This window comes from Crinia signifera, chromosome 2, assembly GCF_055691185.1.
Source record: "Crinia signifera chromosome 2, ASM5569118v1, whole genome shotgun sequence".
Lineage (NCBI taxonomy): Eukaryota > Metazoa > Chordata > Amphibia > Anura > Myobatrachidae > Crinia > Crinia signifera.
Window position 1 is genome coordinate 263,409,532 of NC_139218.1, and position 18,147 is coordinate 263,427,678.

The window sequence follows — 18,147 nt, forward strand, 5'->3', positions numbered from 1 at the left end:
GGTCATTTTGGCTACAAAGCCAAACAACCTGCATGTTTGGGGGGGGGGGGGGGGGTGTCCTGGTGACGTCAGTGAATGGTATAGGCGTCCGATATCGCTCAGTGTGTACTCAATATCATCTGTGGCCAGTCCAGCTAGTGTGTATGAGACTTTAGAGGCCAATGTTTGAGGGGAGTAGCAAGCCACCAGTCTATGGTACTTCTCCACCAGGTATTTGACCCTCAATGTATTTAAGAGTATAAAGTCTGAAACCACTTTTAGAGGGGAAAAGGTCCTCTGGCAGTGGCTCAACATAGTAACACAACACTGAATTAACTGTGTAAAAAAGAAACTGCCTAGTGTCTGTGAGCTGTATGTTTATTGAAATTATTAAAAATTTGATTACACTGTTTGAATTACAACCTGCTTTGTGAAGGTGTTAACTGGCATGCTTTAAATGCATTTGCTCCATCTTGCTAGATCATCCCCAACCTGCAAGCACATTTTTATACTATCTGCTAAAGCATTAATTTATAATAATGTTCCTACTTTTCCCATAATTTGCAAGTAGCGGAAGTTTCTGCTCTTTCTGTAAGCTTCGTTCTTTCATATAGTAACCTTGTGGTTTCTGAAGTGATTGAATTTTTTGCGGTAAGCAGTTCACATGTGAAATTGACACACCCAGGGCTTCCTCTGTAAGCTGGACAAAAGTGTCATCACACAGTGTGTGCAATACATTGTTTTTATTTCCTAAGCTACGTTAAAGTAATTAATCCCTGTCTGTATACTTTATAGCCCCATGCAAAGCTAAGATCCAAAAGATATTTTAAAGGAGAACTAATGCATTTTGCCAGTAGCTCAGCTCCTCTTTCCAGCTGGTAATGCCCAGGGCACCAGCATTATTTACTCACACTGTAATCAGTAAGCACTGACTCTGCTCACTAATTGTTGGAGGAAGATGATGTACAGTAAGGTGACGGTATTCAATCCGGGATTCCAACTGTTGGAACATCCCGACAGTCGGAATCTTGGGCCATTTTTTCGTTTTTAATTTTTCCGACTGTAACTCAACAGCCGGAAACCAATGTTCTGGCTGTCAAGTGTTGGAAAGTTCATAGATCTGCAAAAATGGCAGCAGATTGTTGAAAAACATCTGTGAATTCGACAATCTGTGGCAGTTTCCGTCAACAGATCTGACTTGAACGTTGTTAATGGTAGCACTGGATATTACAGTTTTTTATATAGCGCAGCAGATTCAGTTGCGCTTTACAATTGTAGACCGTGATAGAACAAACTGGGTAACATCAGACAGATATGGCGGTAGGAGGGCCCTGCTGCAAGCTTACAATCTGTAGATATGAATTGGTGAGTACAGATATTTTTCCTGTCGGAAAATATCTTCACAGAGTGAATATCCCCCTGTGTGGAAAAATGTGTTTTCCTAGAAATCTGAATTACAATAAACCAGATCTTATCTTATTAGATGAGTCTGTTTTCGAAGCATACTCCAGAGACTGGAACATTGCCACCGCTTATTGCTGTTTGTTTTCATACTAATATATTGTTTAGTACCTGTACTCTGCTGCTCACAGTAACTGTAAAATCTGCTTTTGATCATTTTCTGTACAGATGAAAGGCTTGGTAGGGTTTTTTTTATTTTTAGTAATCACATTACATTATTCAGCTTGACATCAGAGTACTAGCCTATGGCCAGTTCACCTAAAAAAATAAATTAAAAAAAAGGCTTTTTGGGTGAAATAGCCATAGGCACTAGTACTCTCTGATGTCAAATTGAATAATGTATTTATGTGTAAATATTTGCTGTGACCAATTAGTACTGTGTCTGAATCTGTTAGCAATTACATGCTACGATAGCAGAGCTGTAGCGAGGCTCTAAGTTACAACACGGTGTACTTAGTGGTACCCGAGGTCCTTCCAGCCACGTAGACCGCACACATACCGGAGTAGGCAGTGATTCTAGGTGAGCGCACTGTAGCTCAGCCGATACAAGCTGTGGGAGCATTAACAGCTACTCAGATGTGAGTGTCCATAACAAACCACTCACTGACTTCATCGATGTTTGGCAATAGAGTTATTCCTATTTAGCGGAAAAAAATTTAAACCTCTGCTTGGCTATATATCTGCTATGCCGAGGCACTATCTATTGCTGCTAAATCATTGGCAACTTGTTAATCTGGGATACTCATTGTAATTGAACTATAGGGAAAATCAATACCCATATTGTATTACTACTAACGAAAAATGCGAAACTCGACTATTTGGACTATTTCTGGAGGGATTGAATACCCCCCTAAATGTAAACAATCCCAAAAGCAGTTATCTACTTGTTGGTGAAAACACACTGATACTTTTAATGGTTTGTTCTTGTATTGTGTTTTATAAGAGGTTCTATATAAGTGACAATGAGATGTCAAGTTCAACAATTTAGCGGGCGTCTTTGCAAAAACTGATGTTAAATTATCAGCACACATTGAATACCACCATACATAATTGGGATAACGTGCCATAATGGAGATTGAGATTGCTAGGCTCTTTAGGGAGTCGGGGAGATTGCTGCTATATCAGAGATTCTCCATGACACAGGGAGAGTTGGCAAGTATGATATTGATGTGGTTTAACCTAAAAAACATGTTGAAAGTGCATTGTAAGAACATGTTCTAACAGTGGAAGATGTCTTAAGCCTGGTGAAGTGATAAAGTGGTGATAAAGTAGAAAGGGGATAATGCACCAACCAATCTTTTCAAACACAGCTGATTGGCTGGGGCATTATAATCTTCCACTTTATCACCACTTTATGACTTTGCCAGGCTCAATACATCTGCCCAGTGTCTTAAGGTGCCCATACACTACTAAGATTTATCTGCAGATCTGGCTGGTTGGAACAAAAACATGGTTATGGATGAGTGACAGTTTGTCAGTTTTCCAGTATTTCCAAGCAAATGGTCAACTGTCATTTGCTCTCATCCATAACCATGTTTTTGTTCCAACCAGGCAGATCTGCAGATAAATCTGCATGTGTATGGCCACCTTTAGTGTTACATTACGTTCTTCTCTGCTTCTTAATCCATATACTGATCAGAACAGTTGTACATCTATGGTAGAGATGTGAGGGGTATAGTATAACAGGTTATTGTCATTTTGGCCTACTAGTGATGCATTCATTTTTTGGGCCTCATTTGTGCACAAATGTCCAAATATTATAATTCTACAACAACCCAACACAAATACCCCTTTCACACCACACAAATAACCCGGGTCACTGTGTGGTGTGAAAGGGCCTTTTGAAAAATCCTGAGTCCAGCAAACGGGCAATCTGACCCATGTTAAAAGATGGGTATTACCCAGGTTGCTGGGAAGGGTGAACTGGTAAACTGGGTCGAGTGACCCAGGTTCTGTTCAGACTATTGGTAAAAGGCAGCGTCAGCCCCAAGTGTTCCAAGCTGTGCCACCTCCCTCACCTGGCCCTCTCCATGAGGGAGAAAATGCTCTGTTCCTGGATTTCCCTGTTAATATATGATTACCATCACCTGTGGTGAGCTAGACCATCACCTGTGGTGAGCTAGATAATTGATAAGTAAAGTGTTTCACCACAGGTGATGGCAATCACACATTCGCAGGGAAGTTAAGGAACAGATAATTTTTTCCCTCATGGAGAGTGTCAGGTAGGCAAGCATGCATAAAGTTGTGTGGTTTAATGTGCAATGGGCATTACAATGTGTGTCATAATGTGTTATGGACATTACAGTGTGTAGCATAATGTGTTATGGGCATTACAGTGTGTGGCATAATGTGTTGTGGGCATTTCAGTGTGGCATAATGCGTAATGGATTTTATGGTGTGTGGCATATTCTGTATATGTACATTGTGGTTTGTAGTATAATATGTAATAGGCATTACAGGGTGTGGCATATTTTGTGTAAGGGGCATTATCATGTTTGGTATTATGTGTAATGATCATAACAGTGTATTGTATAATGCAGTGGTTCACAAACTTTTTTGACTCATGGCAACCTAGAGTATCAGAATTTTATTCTTGGCACCCCCAAGCCAAAAGTTTCTTATTGAAAAATTTGGGAAAAATATTAATTAAGAAAATTGTGTTTTATATGTCATCATTAGGTTTAATTACAGTATGTGGTGAGGGACAAGAGTCACTTCTGCTTTTCCAAAAATGTTATAACTAGAACCCACCAGCACTGGTTTTGTCTATTACATTGACCATATATCATTTGAATTGGTTCTGGACCTTCAACCCAGGGCACCCCTGCAAGTGTCCTGAGGCACCCCAGGGCGCCACCGCACACATTTTAGGAACCTCTGGTATAATGTTTAATGGACATTACGGTGTAGGGCATAATGTAGAAGGGACATTACGTAGTGTATCATATTATCCAATGAGCATTACTGTGCCTTGCACTGAGGTCATACCCTTTTTGTAATGGACACGCCATAGGTATGTGCACATTTTTCGGTGGGAGGGCTAGAATCTCTTGGCTGGTTGGCGCAAAATTTCTAGTTACACCACTGGTACATGGAAACCTTGTAAAAACCCTTTAAAGAAGAGTGGAACTGTTATAGTTGCAAAAGGGGATCAACATTAAATGCATTTGAACATTGGGGAGATTTAGAGGATGAGAGATTCAGAAAGTGAGAGATTTGGTAATAAATTTCTAGTTTTTTTTTTAAAGCGGCAATCATTTACACTGCAAAAGCAGTTTGATTTTGCCATGTAAATGAATGGCACTTTAACCCCTTCCCGACATATGACGTACATTTACGTCATATGTCGGTTGGGGGTGAATCAAGCCAGCTCACGGAGTGAGCTGGCTTGATAGAGAGCAGGTAATGGCTGTATATTACAGCCATGTCCCTGCTCTCACGGCCACGAGCGGCGAGTTCGCCGATCGCGGCCGTTTAACCCTTTAAGCACCGCGGGCAAAGCGCCCGCAGTGCTTAAATAGCTGATCGGAGGGGGGGGCGCCCCCCTCCGGCGCCGATCGGGGCCCCCCGCAGCGCGATCGGAGGGTGCCGATCGGTTGCCATGGTAGCCAGGGGTCTAATGTAGACCCCTGTGCTGTCCGTGTATTCATACCTATTACATCCTGCCTCAGGCAGGATGTAATAGGAAGTGCAAAAAATCACTACGTTCAGCCATAGAGCTCTATGGCTGAACCTAGTACAGGCGATCGCGCCCCCTAGTGGTCAAGTACACTAGGGGGCCTTGTAGTAAAAGTAAAAAAAAAAAAAAAATAAAGTTTAAAAATAAAAAAAAAATAATAAAATATTAAAAGTTCAAATCACCCCCCTTTCCCCATTTCCCAAATAAAAATAAATAAATAATAAAAAAAATAAACATATTTGGTATCGCCGCGTTCCTAAAAGTCCGATCTATTAAAATATAACATTAGTTATCCCGCACGGTTAAAGGCGTAAACGGAAAATAATCCCCAACGCCAAAACTACGCTTTTTGGTCGCATCGCCTACCCAAAAAAAAATAGCTAAAAGAGATCAGAAAGTCGCCCATATCCCATAATGGTATTAATTAAAAAGTACACTTCAGCCCGCAAAAAATGAGCCCTCACCCAGGTCCGTAGGTGGAAAAATAAAAAAGTTATAAGCCGCAGAACATGGCGACGCGACGCAAATTCGAAAAACCGTAACATTTTCTATTTTTTTTTTTAGTGGTAAAATGTAACGAAAACTATATAAGTTTGGTATTACCGGAATCGTAACGACCCATAGAATAAAGATAACCCATCATTTTAAACGAACTATGAACTCCAAAAAAACCGTAACCAGCGCAAAATTGTGGAATTGCGTTTTTTTTTTTTTTTACCCCACATTGAATTATTTCCTGATTCCCCAGAATATTATACGGTATAGTAAATGGTACCATTAGAAAGTACAACTTGTCCCGCAAAAAAAAAGCCCTCATGTGTCTATATAGCCGGAAAATTAAAAAAGTTACGCTTATTTGAACACAAGGAGGAAAAAAAAAAAAAAAATTACCTTAAAAGGCAATGTCGGGAAGGGGTTAAAAAACACTGAGGTATCTTACCAAATCTCACTTTCTGAATCTCTCATCCTAATAAATTTCACCCATAATGTCATAACAGTCCTGTATAATGGTCAGGTGTCCAAATACCATTGTCTGTAAAGTGTCTGTGTACACACACACACACACACACACACACACACACACATCTATCTATCTTTTTATCTTTATCATCTATCTATATACATATGTTTCTTTTTATATATTGTATGTGTATGCTAATGTATAAATCATGTTTTAAGCTGTTCTTAGTCAATATTTATTTTCTTTTAGCAAAGTAATTGCGAGCCATTTTACAGTATGATGTAATAAACAACGTGTGTAAAGTATAGAGAGTAAGGCCTGGTACACACCAGAACGATCCTGATTGTTAGTAGATCGTTAGCAGATTGTGTGATGCTCGCACGATCTGTTGGGTGCACACAATCTGCTAACGATCTGCATCCAATCTGATCCCAATCCGATCTGAGTCTGTATCCAGTTGAATGGATCTTTTACAGATCCTCACTGCAGCAGGTAGGATCTGTAAAACGACCAAACGACAGCGGGGACGCTCATCGGATTGGAATCGGATCGGAATTGGACCTAAACATGCCCAATCTACATACAATCTGCATCCAATCGGTCGGAATTGGATCCAGATTGATGGAATTGAGCCCTAATCGTTCTGGTGTGTACCCCCCCTTAGATGTATGAAACAGTGAAAAAGGGAGAAGTGATAAAGTGCCTGGTACTTTATCACCGGCCAATCAGCTCTTTATTGTCCCTTTTAAACCCGGCCTGTAACTTATCAGTCAGGAGCTGATTGGCCAATGATAAAGTACCAGGCACTTAATCACTTGTACTCCCTAATCACTGCTTCATACATCTATCCCTGAATGTCGTATGTATGCCATACATCCGTATAGTACATGATGATAGTTTTGGAATTAATGGATTTTTATCTTGCACAGGAATTATATAATTTGAAGGTTGCAAAGATAACAGAATTATATGTTATATGCGTTCTGCCTATCATTGACAATCTGTAGCTATTGTTCATAGTGACTATTATGCTTAGTAAGTATTGATGTAAACTACATTGGCTGTTCCCAGTCTCCTCCTCCTCCATTGCTTGTCTTCAGCTCTTTGACCTCATTAAGTTGGCAGCAATATGAAGCAAATCACGTAACTGTATTGATGTGTGATTTAGATCCCAGGCATACTTTAGGGAGGCTTTATGTCGAGCTTCCTGTTCTTTGTAACAGTCACAATTAGAAGCTTTAGGGGGGTATTCAATCCCAGGTCACGACAGTCGATCTGGCCAGACAGCCGTGACCCTGGCCTGTTTTCGTTTTGTTCGACCGCAGATCGCCAGGTGCGATTCAATGTCCCACTTTTTGATTGGCGAAAAGGGGGCGTGTCTGCGTAAACGGCCGTGGATTGTCGATATTTGATCGCAACAATTCACAGCCGAAATCGACGAAACGGGCCCGACTGCTTTTAAAGTTGGGCCCATTCTGTCGATCTGCCTCTTCAATGCTGTCAGGAAAGACAGCATTGAATAGGCTTTCACCGCTATTTCCCCCGTCGTAAATAGTGGCCCAGATTGAATACCCCCCTTAATGTGAGTAAAATATTTGCTGGCAATATCATAGCAGTAGACTGAACATGATCACATTGAAGATGTCACTGTGTACATTAAGCTTCTTCATTTTAAAAGTATTAATACTGTTACAAGTATTTCAGTTATGTATGTTCTGAGAACTTCTGATGTTTCTGTGCTGCTATCCACATTTCCCATGAGTTATATATATCATTTGCAGAACTTAAGTTAGTGTATTTTAAGATGAGCTATATTACAGCAATATTGTTACACAGTTTCCATCTTGTATGCTCACGCTTTAAGTAATCGGCAAAAGTTATGGGGCTATCACATTGTGCATCTAAAAAGAACGTATACCTGCCTATTTCAATAAATACTGTAAATGTGGCAACTGCCATAGGCTTAATAGTGTGACTACTTGCAATGTTGATAAATTCAAGTTATTTTCATATAATATTTGGGGATGTTAAATGGAACACTTAAGGTGGTATTCAATTGTTATATCGCTCCAGATCTCCCATCAAAAATGATGGGAGATCCTAGGGCAGTGATGGCTAACCTTGACACTCAACAGCTGTTGTTGAACTAACATCCCAGCATGCCCTGCATCAGTTTTAGCATGGCCAAATAGCAAAAATGTAGCAGAGCATGCTGGGATGTTTAGTTCATCAACAGCTGGAGTGTCAAGGTTAGCCATCACTGCCCTAGAATCTCCTATAATTTTTGATGGGTGATCGGGAGCGATATAACAATTGAAAACCTCCCTAAGTGTTACATTTAACCTAGGGCGATATTCAAATGATCTATTATTTTGCACATATTACGCTCTTTATGGTCCGGTTTAGCCATGTGCATTTCGGCTCACCACCCCAGAAATAGAGAGCTGAAATGCTGGTAAAAACAATTGAATATCTCCCTTATTATCCTTTTCATAAGCCCTGCTTTCTTTAAATATTTACTTGTTATACATATTGGGAGCAGATATGGACTGGGGCTAGGGAGTACCAAGCAATCAGTCACAACTGTAACTGGACTGGCTGTGTTTGAAAAATGACAGCAAGGCTGGGTGCACACTTAGATCAGATCTGCACAATTTGCCATACTGGAATAACAAATTGTGTTGATCATCTAATGTGTAGCGGTGATTGAATGCCTCATGCAACATGTGGCTGGCCGTGGTGCGTGGCCAACCTGTGCAGTGTATTGAAGGATGGAGCAAGATGTCATTATGTTTTCCATTACATTGAAAAGGTCGACATGAGTTTTTCATGGTACTTTTTGGATCCATTTGCACACTTCGTTACATAGACAAGAATAGGAGTGTACTGTGTCCCCCCACTCTGCTACCATTGCATCTGGCACACTTTTCAATCCATGTGGACTCCTATTGGACACGGTAAACACATCTATTTTGGGACGATTTCTCAGCCCGATTTGTGGGGATCGGGTGAAATCGACCCAAATCAGACTAGTGTATGGTGGCCTTAAGATAAGGACTACTCTGTACTAAGATTTCCATCTTTGTCTTCACCTTTTTAACCACCATAGATGGCAGTAATGATCAACATTTGTTTCCAGAGTTATTCCCCAACAGTAATTATAATTGCCTGGTGAGCACTATCACAGTGGTTGTGAACTCAGTGACAGAAGACATGAGTCACCACCAAATCCATTTTTTGGTCTGTCCACCAAATATTTAAATCTGTCCACTTTGGCCTTTTCTTACATAGTAAGTATTTGGCTCACCTTAGTGTTTTATCTAGTTTTTATTTTTTATTGTTTTTACTTTTCATATAAAATATCAATAATGATCATTCCACGTGTATTTTGAATTAGCAAGCCCTCTCGAAGCAAAAGCTTCAAAAGCTAGTCTGCTACCTTCTGTGTTTGTGCATGTGCGAGAAAGAGATGTAGTTTCACTCTCTGCCAGCAGATGGCAGTGTTTCGGAGACTCATGTAAACTACACACACACACATATATAGATATATAGACAGAAAAGTATCCGGCACTCCACCAATCAGCCACAGCAACTTGCTATGATGCTTTCCCAGAGCCAGTCTGGCTCACAAATAGAGAAGCAACGTAGTAGGTAGCACTCAAACACTTGTAACTCCTTTTTATAGATGCTTTATGCATAGTGGTCAAATACCATTATTTGACCACTATGCAATAAAGCATTTATAAAGGAGTTACAAGTCTTTGAGTGCCGCCTACGCTGCTTCTCTCTTTCTTTCTTTCTTTCTTTCTCTCTCTCGATAGATAGATAGATAGATAGATAGATAGATAGATGATCTTTTTTGAACACATTCAAAACAAATATAACAATGTTTGCTTGAGTCACAATCTTGAAGATGCCACAAAGCAAATGTACTTTTCCTATTATTCGGTGTTAATATTAATATGGTAATTGGTACTTATGTAATATCTGGGCTCCCGGTTTTCTTATGAGACCGTGTCCCCTCGCGGGGCTCGCTACGCTCGCCACACTTCGGGCACGGTGGCTCGCTGCGCTCGCCACACTGTATAAAATCGTAGTTGGATAGTAGGGGTATGAAAAAATGGGGTGCATTTAACATGGGAGTCCAGATAATACATAAGTACCAGGTAATTTTATCAAATGGCCATATTTTAGATGTATGTTGATTCTTTAAGAATCTATTAATGGCAGAGCATTGGTTCTTCCAATAGAAGTAAAAGGGATTGCAGATAATGGTGAATGTTTGTTATAGACATGATTGATTGATTGATTTAGTAGGCTACTTATTTATGATAAATATAAAAGAACATGAATGAATTTTAAGCCTATGTGCTACCAATTGCCAAAATAATTTCTGCCACATTCGGTAGGCACTGAGGGTGGGTCAGGCTTATCCTGTTGGAGGTTTAGGGTTAGGCACTAAGAACTTGGGGTTAGGCTTCAGTGAGTGGATGGTTAGGTACTAATGGGGGGAGGGGTGGTTAGGGCTAGGCTGCAGAGAATTAATGTTGGGTATCAGGTAAGAACGGTTAGGGAGGGTGTCAGAGAGGGTAAGTATCCCTGTCAGGATTCTTAGCATTGGAATGCTGCGGTCGGTCTTCACGAGGAGCAGCTGCTGTGTATAACCGCTAGACATCCATTTGTATTCCTCTGGATCATGCTGATTTATCTTTACTTAGGTCACATGGGGTCTGTTAGTCTGGTGGAATGATGCTAAACCCAAAGGTCAACCAACCGTATTCATAATTTTCCATGAAATAATTTTCGTTATGTTATGAATAATTATAATATCCCATATCTTCGTTTTACAGCCCGTTTCTGCATCGGCCGCACATGTGTTGGGAGAAGTCTGCAGAGAAAAGCAGGAGGCTGCAATACCCCTGGTCCGTCTTTTCTTACATTACGGGAAGATTGTGCCCCTAATCAGTGCAATTGCAAATGCTGAAGTGAATAGAACACAGTGAGTAGCAATCAGTGGTATGCAATTAGTGACATTTTGTTTACAGCAAAATACAGGAACTATGCACTAGACCATAATAATGTATACTTTGGTGACCAACACATATACCCCCTTATATCCTTATGCGTTCAAGGAATGTCATATTGTGTACTAGAAAAGCTTCATATCTCCATAATGCGTAACACATTCACATATCCTGCAGTGCAATAAGCAGCTGCTTGTTTAGTTATTGACAAACCTCTCAATAAAAACTTTACATGCATCTACAAAGTGAAGTCTTTACCCACAATCCCTTTCCTCAGAGGCTAATTTCTCTAAAACATGGTGGTAAAAATAACATGCCCATCCTTTCATCTGAGTGGTTTAATTCTCCGATAATGCAAATCTCATTTTATCTAGTGGGTATTGTGTGCTTGGTAATACAGTTTGTGGTGCTAAGAATGAATAGTGGCCTTTATTCAGATCCGATTGCAGTACAAATTTGTTTGGAAAATGGGCAAAACCATGTGCACTGCAGGTGGGGCAGATGTAACATGTGCAGAGAGAGTTAGATTTGTGTAAATTATTTTGTTTCTGTGCAGGGTAAATACTGGCTGCATTATTTTTACAACTGCAATTTAGATTTCAGTTTCAACACACCCCACCCAAATGTAACTCTCTCTGCACATGTTACATCTGCCCCACCTGCAGCGCACATGGTTTTGCCTATTTTCCAAACAAATTTGTACTGCGATCAGATCTGAATAAGGGCCAGTATCAGCATGTCTTGGCCTGAGCAAAGCTGAGCATATGATGATGCTTCCATTGTTGAAGGAGTATCGTGGAACATATGTTGAAAACCAGGTAACTAATCTGTCATGGTAGTTTATTCCAAGTTACAGTCTCTAAGAACATGTCACCCCCTGTACATCCGTTTGCTCCTTCCTATATAAAACACACGTCTGAGAACGGACAGTCAAAGGCCTTTAAGATGGAAGCAAATCTTTGCTTATTTATCTGATCTCCATCAAAATCTTGCTGCCACTAAAATGCTTAGCTCTGTAATGCTGCGTATTTCATTACCCTCTGAGCCTGCTGACACACCTGTGAGTAGAAATTCTACATATCCATGCCATATAATCTGCAGTTTACCTGGCACCAAAAATTTCCGAGCAGTAGTACGCCAACTGCAGATGCTCAATGTGTAGTGTCTGTTGTGTATGAAAGAATAGATAGCTGCAAGAGGCCGTCTGCTGCAGTCACTGAGCCAAGTGAGTGGGAGGATTTCATGAGACTAATTTGTATTCTATCCTTCAGAGACCCAAACACCATTTTCAGAGGGAATTCACTGACATCCAAATGCATTGATGAGACCATGAAGCTGGCTGGAATGCATTATCTTCAAGTTACACTAAAGCCAATTATTGACGAGGTAAATTATGGCATCTATTAGCATATACTGAATATGTAGCTTTGTGGTAATTATGATGGCAGTCAAAAGTGTCAACATTAACATAATATCGACATGGTCATTATTAGTGCGGTGTTGGGTCTAGGCTTAGCGAAAGGTTTGTGTTCTTACACTGGAATAAATACCATGTTGACATGCTGGCTGGCACATGACCAAGTCTGTGTTATGGTGCTGACATTGTGAATGTCAAAACTACATACAACTCCTGTATATAGTATGTGACTATATACCAGTATGTGCAGATTTTGGGCTACGTATGTCGAGGTTTATTGATGAAGCATGGAGTTTTCATGCCCAGCGCTTCTGTTTGTGGTTTTCCTGATATTTAAAAAAGCAATGCTTTACTAGCAAGACACAGCTAGTCCACCGTTGGAAAGTTCTGTTCCTTAGGAAAACAAGTTCTGTCCCACCCCCCTTGTCTGCTACATCACCCGTTGAACCAATAGTGTAATATTATTCTGGAAGATAAAAACGAGACACAAAAAAATAGTTTGCAGATCCTCCCCTTTTTAATATTCTTGTTACATGGACATTTATTATATAAAGCTAGGTGACTCGTCGCGCCCTACAGGTGCTCTTCACACCGGCGAAAGGGGCTCCGCCCCCTTAACGTGTGCAGGGTTTTATTGCGTGAAATATGGTTTGTGAGGGAGGTGCGGGGGTGTGGTGTTTCCACAGGTGGATGTAGGTGTGGTGCGGATGCAGTGGTGTGGCGTTGTTGTGTGTGGGTGAGGGTCGGGTTGTGAAATGCAAAGATTCTTCACCATCGATGGTACAGAGGCCCCCAGTGTTCTATTTCTACCTGCTGCCGTGAAAACCCCCAGCCACAACCCATAATGCTTGCTCCCACCACTGATTGGCTCACTGCCTGGTTATTAATACAGCAGGTATAACCATCGGAGGATGAAATTATTGCTGGTTTTCCTATTAATGGTTGTATACCGTGAAGGTTATCAACCAATGGTACCATCGATGGTGATCATCAATGGTTAACCAGTGATGGACATACCTAGTATCCAGTCCATGAAACATTGCCATCAGTTTACAGCTTTGCCTCCCACTGTGTCCAGTTCACTCCACTCTATCCTCGTATAATAAGAAGGGACCATTGTGCTGTCAGTGGCTGACGAAATTACTCCTGTTAGCTAGCGCTGGTCCGTTGTGGAGGGGGCATGTGGCGGGCACCCCTGGCCCACCCGGTGCTGACTTCCAAAAGAGGGGAGGGGGGTTCTTTGTATGGGAAGCTGGTGGCTGTGCAGCAGTGGGCATGCTGATGGTAAATTTCAGCGGGCGTGGGATGTGCGGGCACCGCCAGTCAGTGGGGGGGGGGGAGGGTGGCCATGCTGCTGGTGAATTTCAGCAGGTAGGGGAAGGGGGATGCACAGGCACTGCCAGTCCGTGCGCTTCCGCTGGTCCGGGGGGTGCGGTGGTCGGACGGGCTAAAGTGGTGCCGACCTGACTTCCATCAGGTGGGGGACGGCGGGGTGGGCGGGCGCCACTGCTTATGCTCAGTGCACTGTCGTTGGGGGGGGGTGTGGCGGGCACCACTGGCCACACTGCCTTTCAGCAGGCAGCAGATTCTGGGGGGACAGGGTGGTGGGCGGGCACCGCTGGTCCGGCACCCGCCAATCATGACCCACCCCTTCACTGCCCCAGCCGCCCAATGACAGGCAGGAGGAACCTCCCCCTCCCTGCCCCCTGTCAGTGGCAGCAGCATAATTCCTGGGCACTAATCCTGCCTCCCTGCCCCCCTGTACATGTTGCTGTGCCCCTCTGCTGAACTCCTATATATTAGGCCAGATCTATGTGTGCAACGCTGGGCGGAGTTTCCCTCTATGACTCCGCCCAGCGTTATACACACAGTCATAGACTGACAGATCTGGCTAAATATATAAGAGATACTGTAATAGAGCACTGGTGGTCCTGAGGCTGTATTACACCAGTGCCATCCTCCTCTTCTTTATCTTAAAAGAACAGAAAATAATGATCAATACTTTCAGTGAGCACAAATTACCTAATTCGTGGGGTAAAGAAAAGACTACTGCATTAGAAGAATGTGACAAATTAAACTGTCATTCCATTTAAACCTTATTTAAAATTGAATCATAGTATTTCTCTCCCACATCGTTCAAACATACAGATGTGTAAACTTACATCTAGACTCAATATATCCAACCACATGTGCTTCTGCACATATGTAGACTGCAGTCACCTTTTTATTACTATGCCAGAGCCTAAGATGAGGCACCCAGATACCTGCTATTATCCACAGTTTAATACCATGGAGGGAGGGAGGATGCTGCATTGAGCAGCATGGAACTGCTTTCGATCAGGCATATCGAAGCAAAAATAGATTTGCCTGCCAAGTCTATTTCTACTTTCGATCCTGATGCCGTGGGGCCATGCATCAGAATTGAATTAGCATCAAATGCAGCTAACACTGTTTGATTCAGTGTCATTTTCGATTCGATTTGGACTATATAGTCCAAATCAAATTGAAAATTACACTGAATCCAATCAGTGTGTACACAGCATTACTTCTTTATCTCTCTCCACTTTCTCTCACCAAACTTTGAGAGAACTATGAGACATTGGCCCTTATTCAGATGTGATCGCAGTATGAATTTGTTCTCAAAATGGGCAAAAACATGTGCACTGCAGGTGGAGGAGATGTAACGTGCAGAGAGAGTTTGATTTGTGTGAGTTATTTTGTTTCTGGGCAGGGTAAATACTGGCTGCATTATTTTTACACTGCAACACACCCCACCCACATTGAACTCTCTCTGCACATGTTAAATCTGCCCCACCTGCAGTGCACATGGTATTGCCCGTTTTGAGAACAAATTTGTACTGCGATCAAGTCTGAATAAGGGCCATTGTTGGTGCTCGCCATTGAAAAGGAGTTTCTTTTGTTCTATCCTATATAATAAAAGGCTACGGCTGCTCCTCACCTCTATGGGAGTAATTTAATTGTTGTCCGCACCTCCAGACACTAGATGGCACCCAACTAAGCAATTCAAGTTAGTCTGTTCAGGAGTGCATCGCCGGTGCTGACATTATGGTTATGATGAGACGTTATTTTGATGGGCTGGTAACGAGTATTTTCCATAAAGTTTGTAAAAATATATTTCATCGTAGGAAAGTATTCACCACAGAGATCTAGACAACTGAAACGAACAGCCTTTATGGAGAATACTGTACATGGGAAATACATTATTTAAGTGTTGTAAGGTTCCTTGTCAAACCTATTACATCTGCGTTTCATGGAAAAGAGGAATTTCATGTGAACGTTCTTCATTTATTATGCAGCTCCAGGCAGTTCTTTACGTATTTGTAAACTGAACTGGCCCAACTGTGCATGTAACTAATTATAGCTGTTTATCAGAATGCGGTGCGGAGAGGAACGTTAACACTTTCAGGGATATATGTTTGTCATTGTTACTTAGTGTTGTTTAATGCTAATCGAAGAGGGTGTCAAATACCTTGTGGCAAAGTTATATCCAAGATACCTAAGCTGTACAGAACATGTATGTGGCACAGCCATGCTGCTGGATATTTCTGTTTCAGCCTTTGATACAGGCTTATCATGATCATATCACAGATAGCACTGAAATTGTGCCGATTGTGTTTATTTAGAGTGTGGCTTGAGCTGGATGTAGTTAAATTCATTGGTAGTGACTCATAGAGCAACAGGCCCAGATGTGGAATAGACAGTATAAGGGGTATAGCTAGTCACTGGTGTATCACTGGAAATCTGCAATCCACTTGAGACTAACATGTTTTTAGCTTCAAATGTCTTAAGTATGTTGTGAACAATTAAATAGATTGGAATTGTGTCGTATATTTAATGAGAAAGGACTAGATTCCGTAAGTATTCATTTCATACAACACATTAAAAACTGGTTGTTAGACAAAAACTAAAATTCGGTGTTTCGGCAAATCATTGGTAATTCGTAATCTAAATTTAATATATATTAAAAATTGCAGATGATGACTAACTATATATATATATATATATATATATATATATATATATATATATATATATGTATGTATGTGTGACCGTGTCCTGCTAATGTGTTACATACAGATATACAACTTGTGATTACACTCTGCATTATATCTGCTTTTAGAAGAGCACTGGTCAACTTGCTACAGTAATGTGTTAGGGCACTGACTTGTTAACACACACACACAACACAACGTTTCCTCTCTGGGACTCAGCGGCAGCTATCTGCGAGGCCCGTCAGTCCTCTGGGAGTTCAGGTTTGTGTACATGACCACTAGTGCAGAGTGCCCTCTGTAGGACGAGAATGGGGATCTACTTTCCATCTTCGTATTACTATAAGGCCTGGTGTACACACAGATGTGTTTAACTGTACAAGTCATTTATATCCATACATCTGACATAGGTCTTCTAAGTGTTTTCTGTATGTGCGATTATAAGGGCAAGAGTAAGATACACTTTAATTAAGAGCAAAGAAAGTAATTTGTCAACTTTATGTATTCACATTGCTCAGATTTGCGAATTACATAAACCCTGTGAGATTGATCCTGTGAAGTTAAAAGATGGAGAAAACTTAGAAACCAACAAGGTAAGGAATGTGGAACTTTATTATGTACTGTATTTACTTTGGAACAAATGCTGTAGGATCAGGAGTTTTGAGCAATAAGCGTTTGTTCCTGTAAACATGCAGAATGAACTCTGACTGGCTGATGAAGGATAAGTCAATGATGTGACAATAGCGGGAGACTGCATACTATGCTATTAACAGGATGGATGTTTACTTTAAAAAATATTTTGGAATAAGATGCCCCATGGGAGACATACAAAGTAGTGTTCTTAAGCATGCCAATCAGCCATAAGCTTTTTCTTTTCAATACAGCACTACGTAAATGAAGGGATACTACTGTATGACAGCTGTGTTTGCCCTTAAAGGTCCATCTTAAATAAGGGCCATCGTTTTTACTGTAAGAGCTTAAGCATATCAGCGATTGTGCTACTTTCTTAGACCTCCACACCATTGTAAATGTTTAGGTTTATTTATTGCTTTTAGTCAGGTTTATAATGTCCCAGTTTCCAGCGAGTAGACATTTTATAGGTTACATGAGGAACCCGACAATCCCTGCAGTTGACAACTATGTTGCACAGATGTGTTCTCATACACTTTGCCACAGTGGCGCCAAACCTGTCACCTTGGCACGTTGGGTCCTATGCATCTCCGCTTGCATCAATCTTATGTTTTATTCAGATGTGCAACAAAACTGCTTCATGAAGCTGCAGTTAATAATTTGATATAGTTCTGTTGTGCTTTATATACAGATTCAGGCTCAGGCACACACAGGCACAATATATTAAGGTGCAGACACACTCAATGTTATATTAAATTATATGCACAATAGCGACCATCATTAACGATTCATGCTCCTCCTGTGGGTCGTTAGAGATGTCTTCTGTCATCTGTACATGCGGGCCATCAGATAATATTGCTAGTGAGAGACATGTTGCTGAATGGCTCCTCCTGCACATGGTGTAATGTGTACCCAGCTTTAGTGTCTCCTATCTAATTAGTGTAGTCCAGTGAAGCAGTTTTGTAGCAATGCACTTTTGAGCAAAG

At 41.2% G+C, this 18,147-nt stretch overlaps 1 protein-coding gene across 2 annotated transcripts in view; it reads left to right on the forward strand.

The window, feature by feature from the left end:
- The window catches only part of RASA3 (RAS p21 protein activator 3), a 213,195-nt gene that overhangs the window by 163,080 nt on the left and 31,968 nt on the right, over positions 1–18,147 (forward strand). For both annotated transcript variants that reach the window (XM_083168496.1, XM_083168497.1), the window contains exons 11-13: positions 10,931–11,079; positions 12,376–12,490; positions 17,050–17,124. In XM_083168496.1, coding sequence (XP_083024622.1) covers positions 10,931–11,079; positions 12,376–12,490; positions 17,050–17,124 — 339 coding nt within the window. The remainder of the gene's footprint in view (positions 1–10,930; positions 11,080–12,375; positions 12,491–17,049; positions 17,125–18,147) is intronic.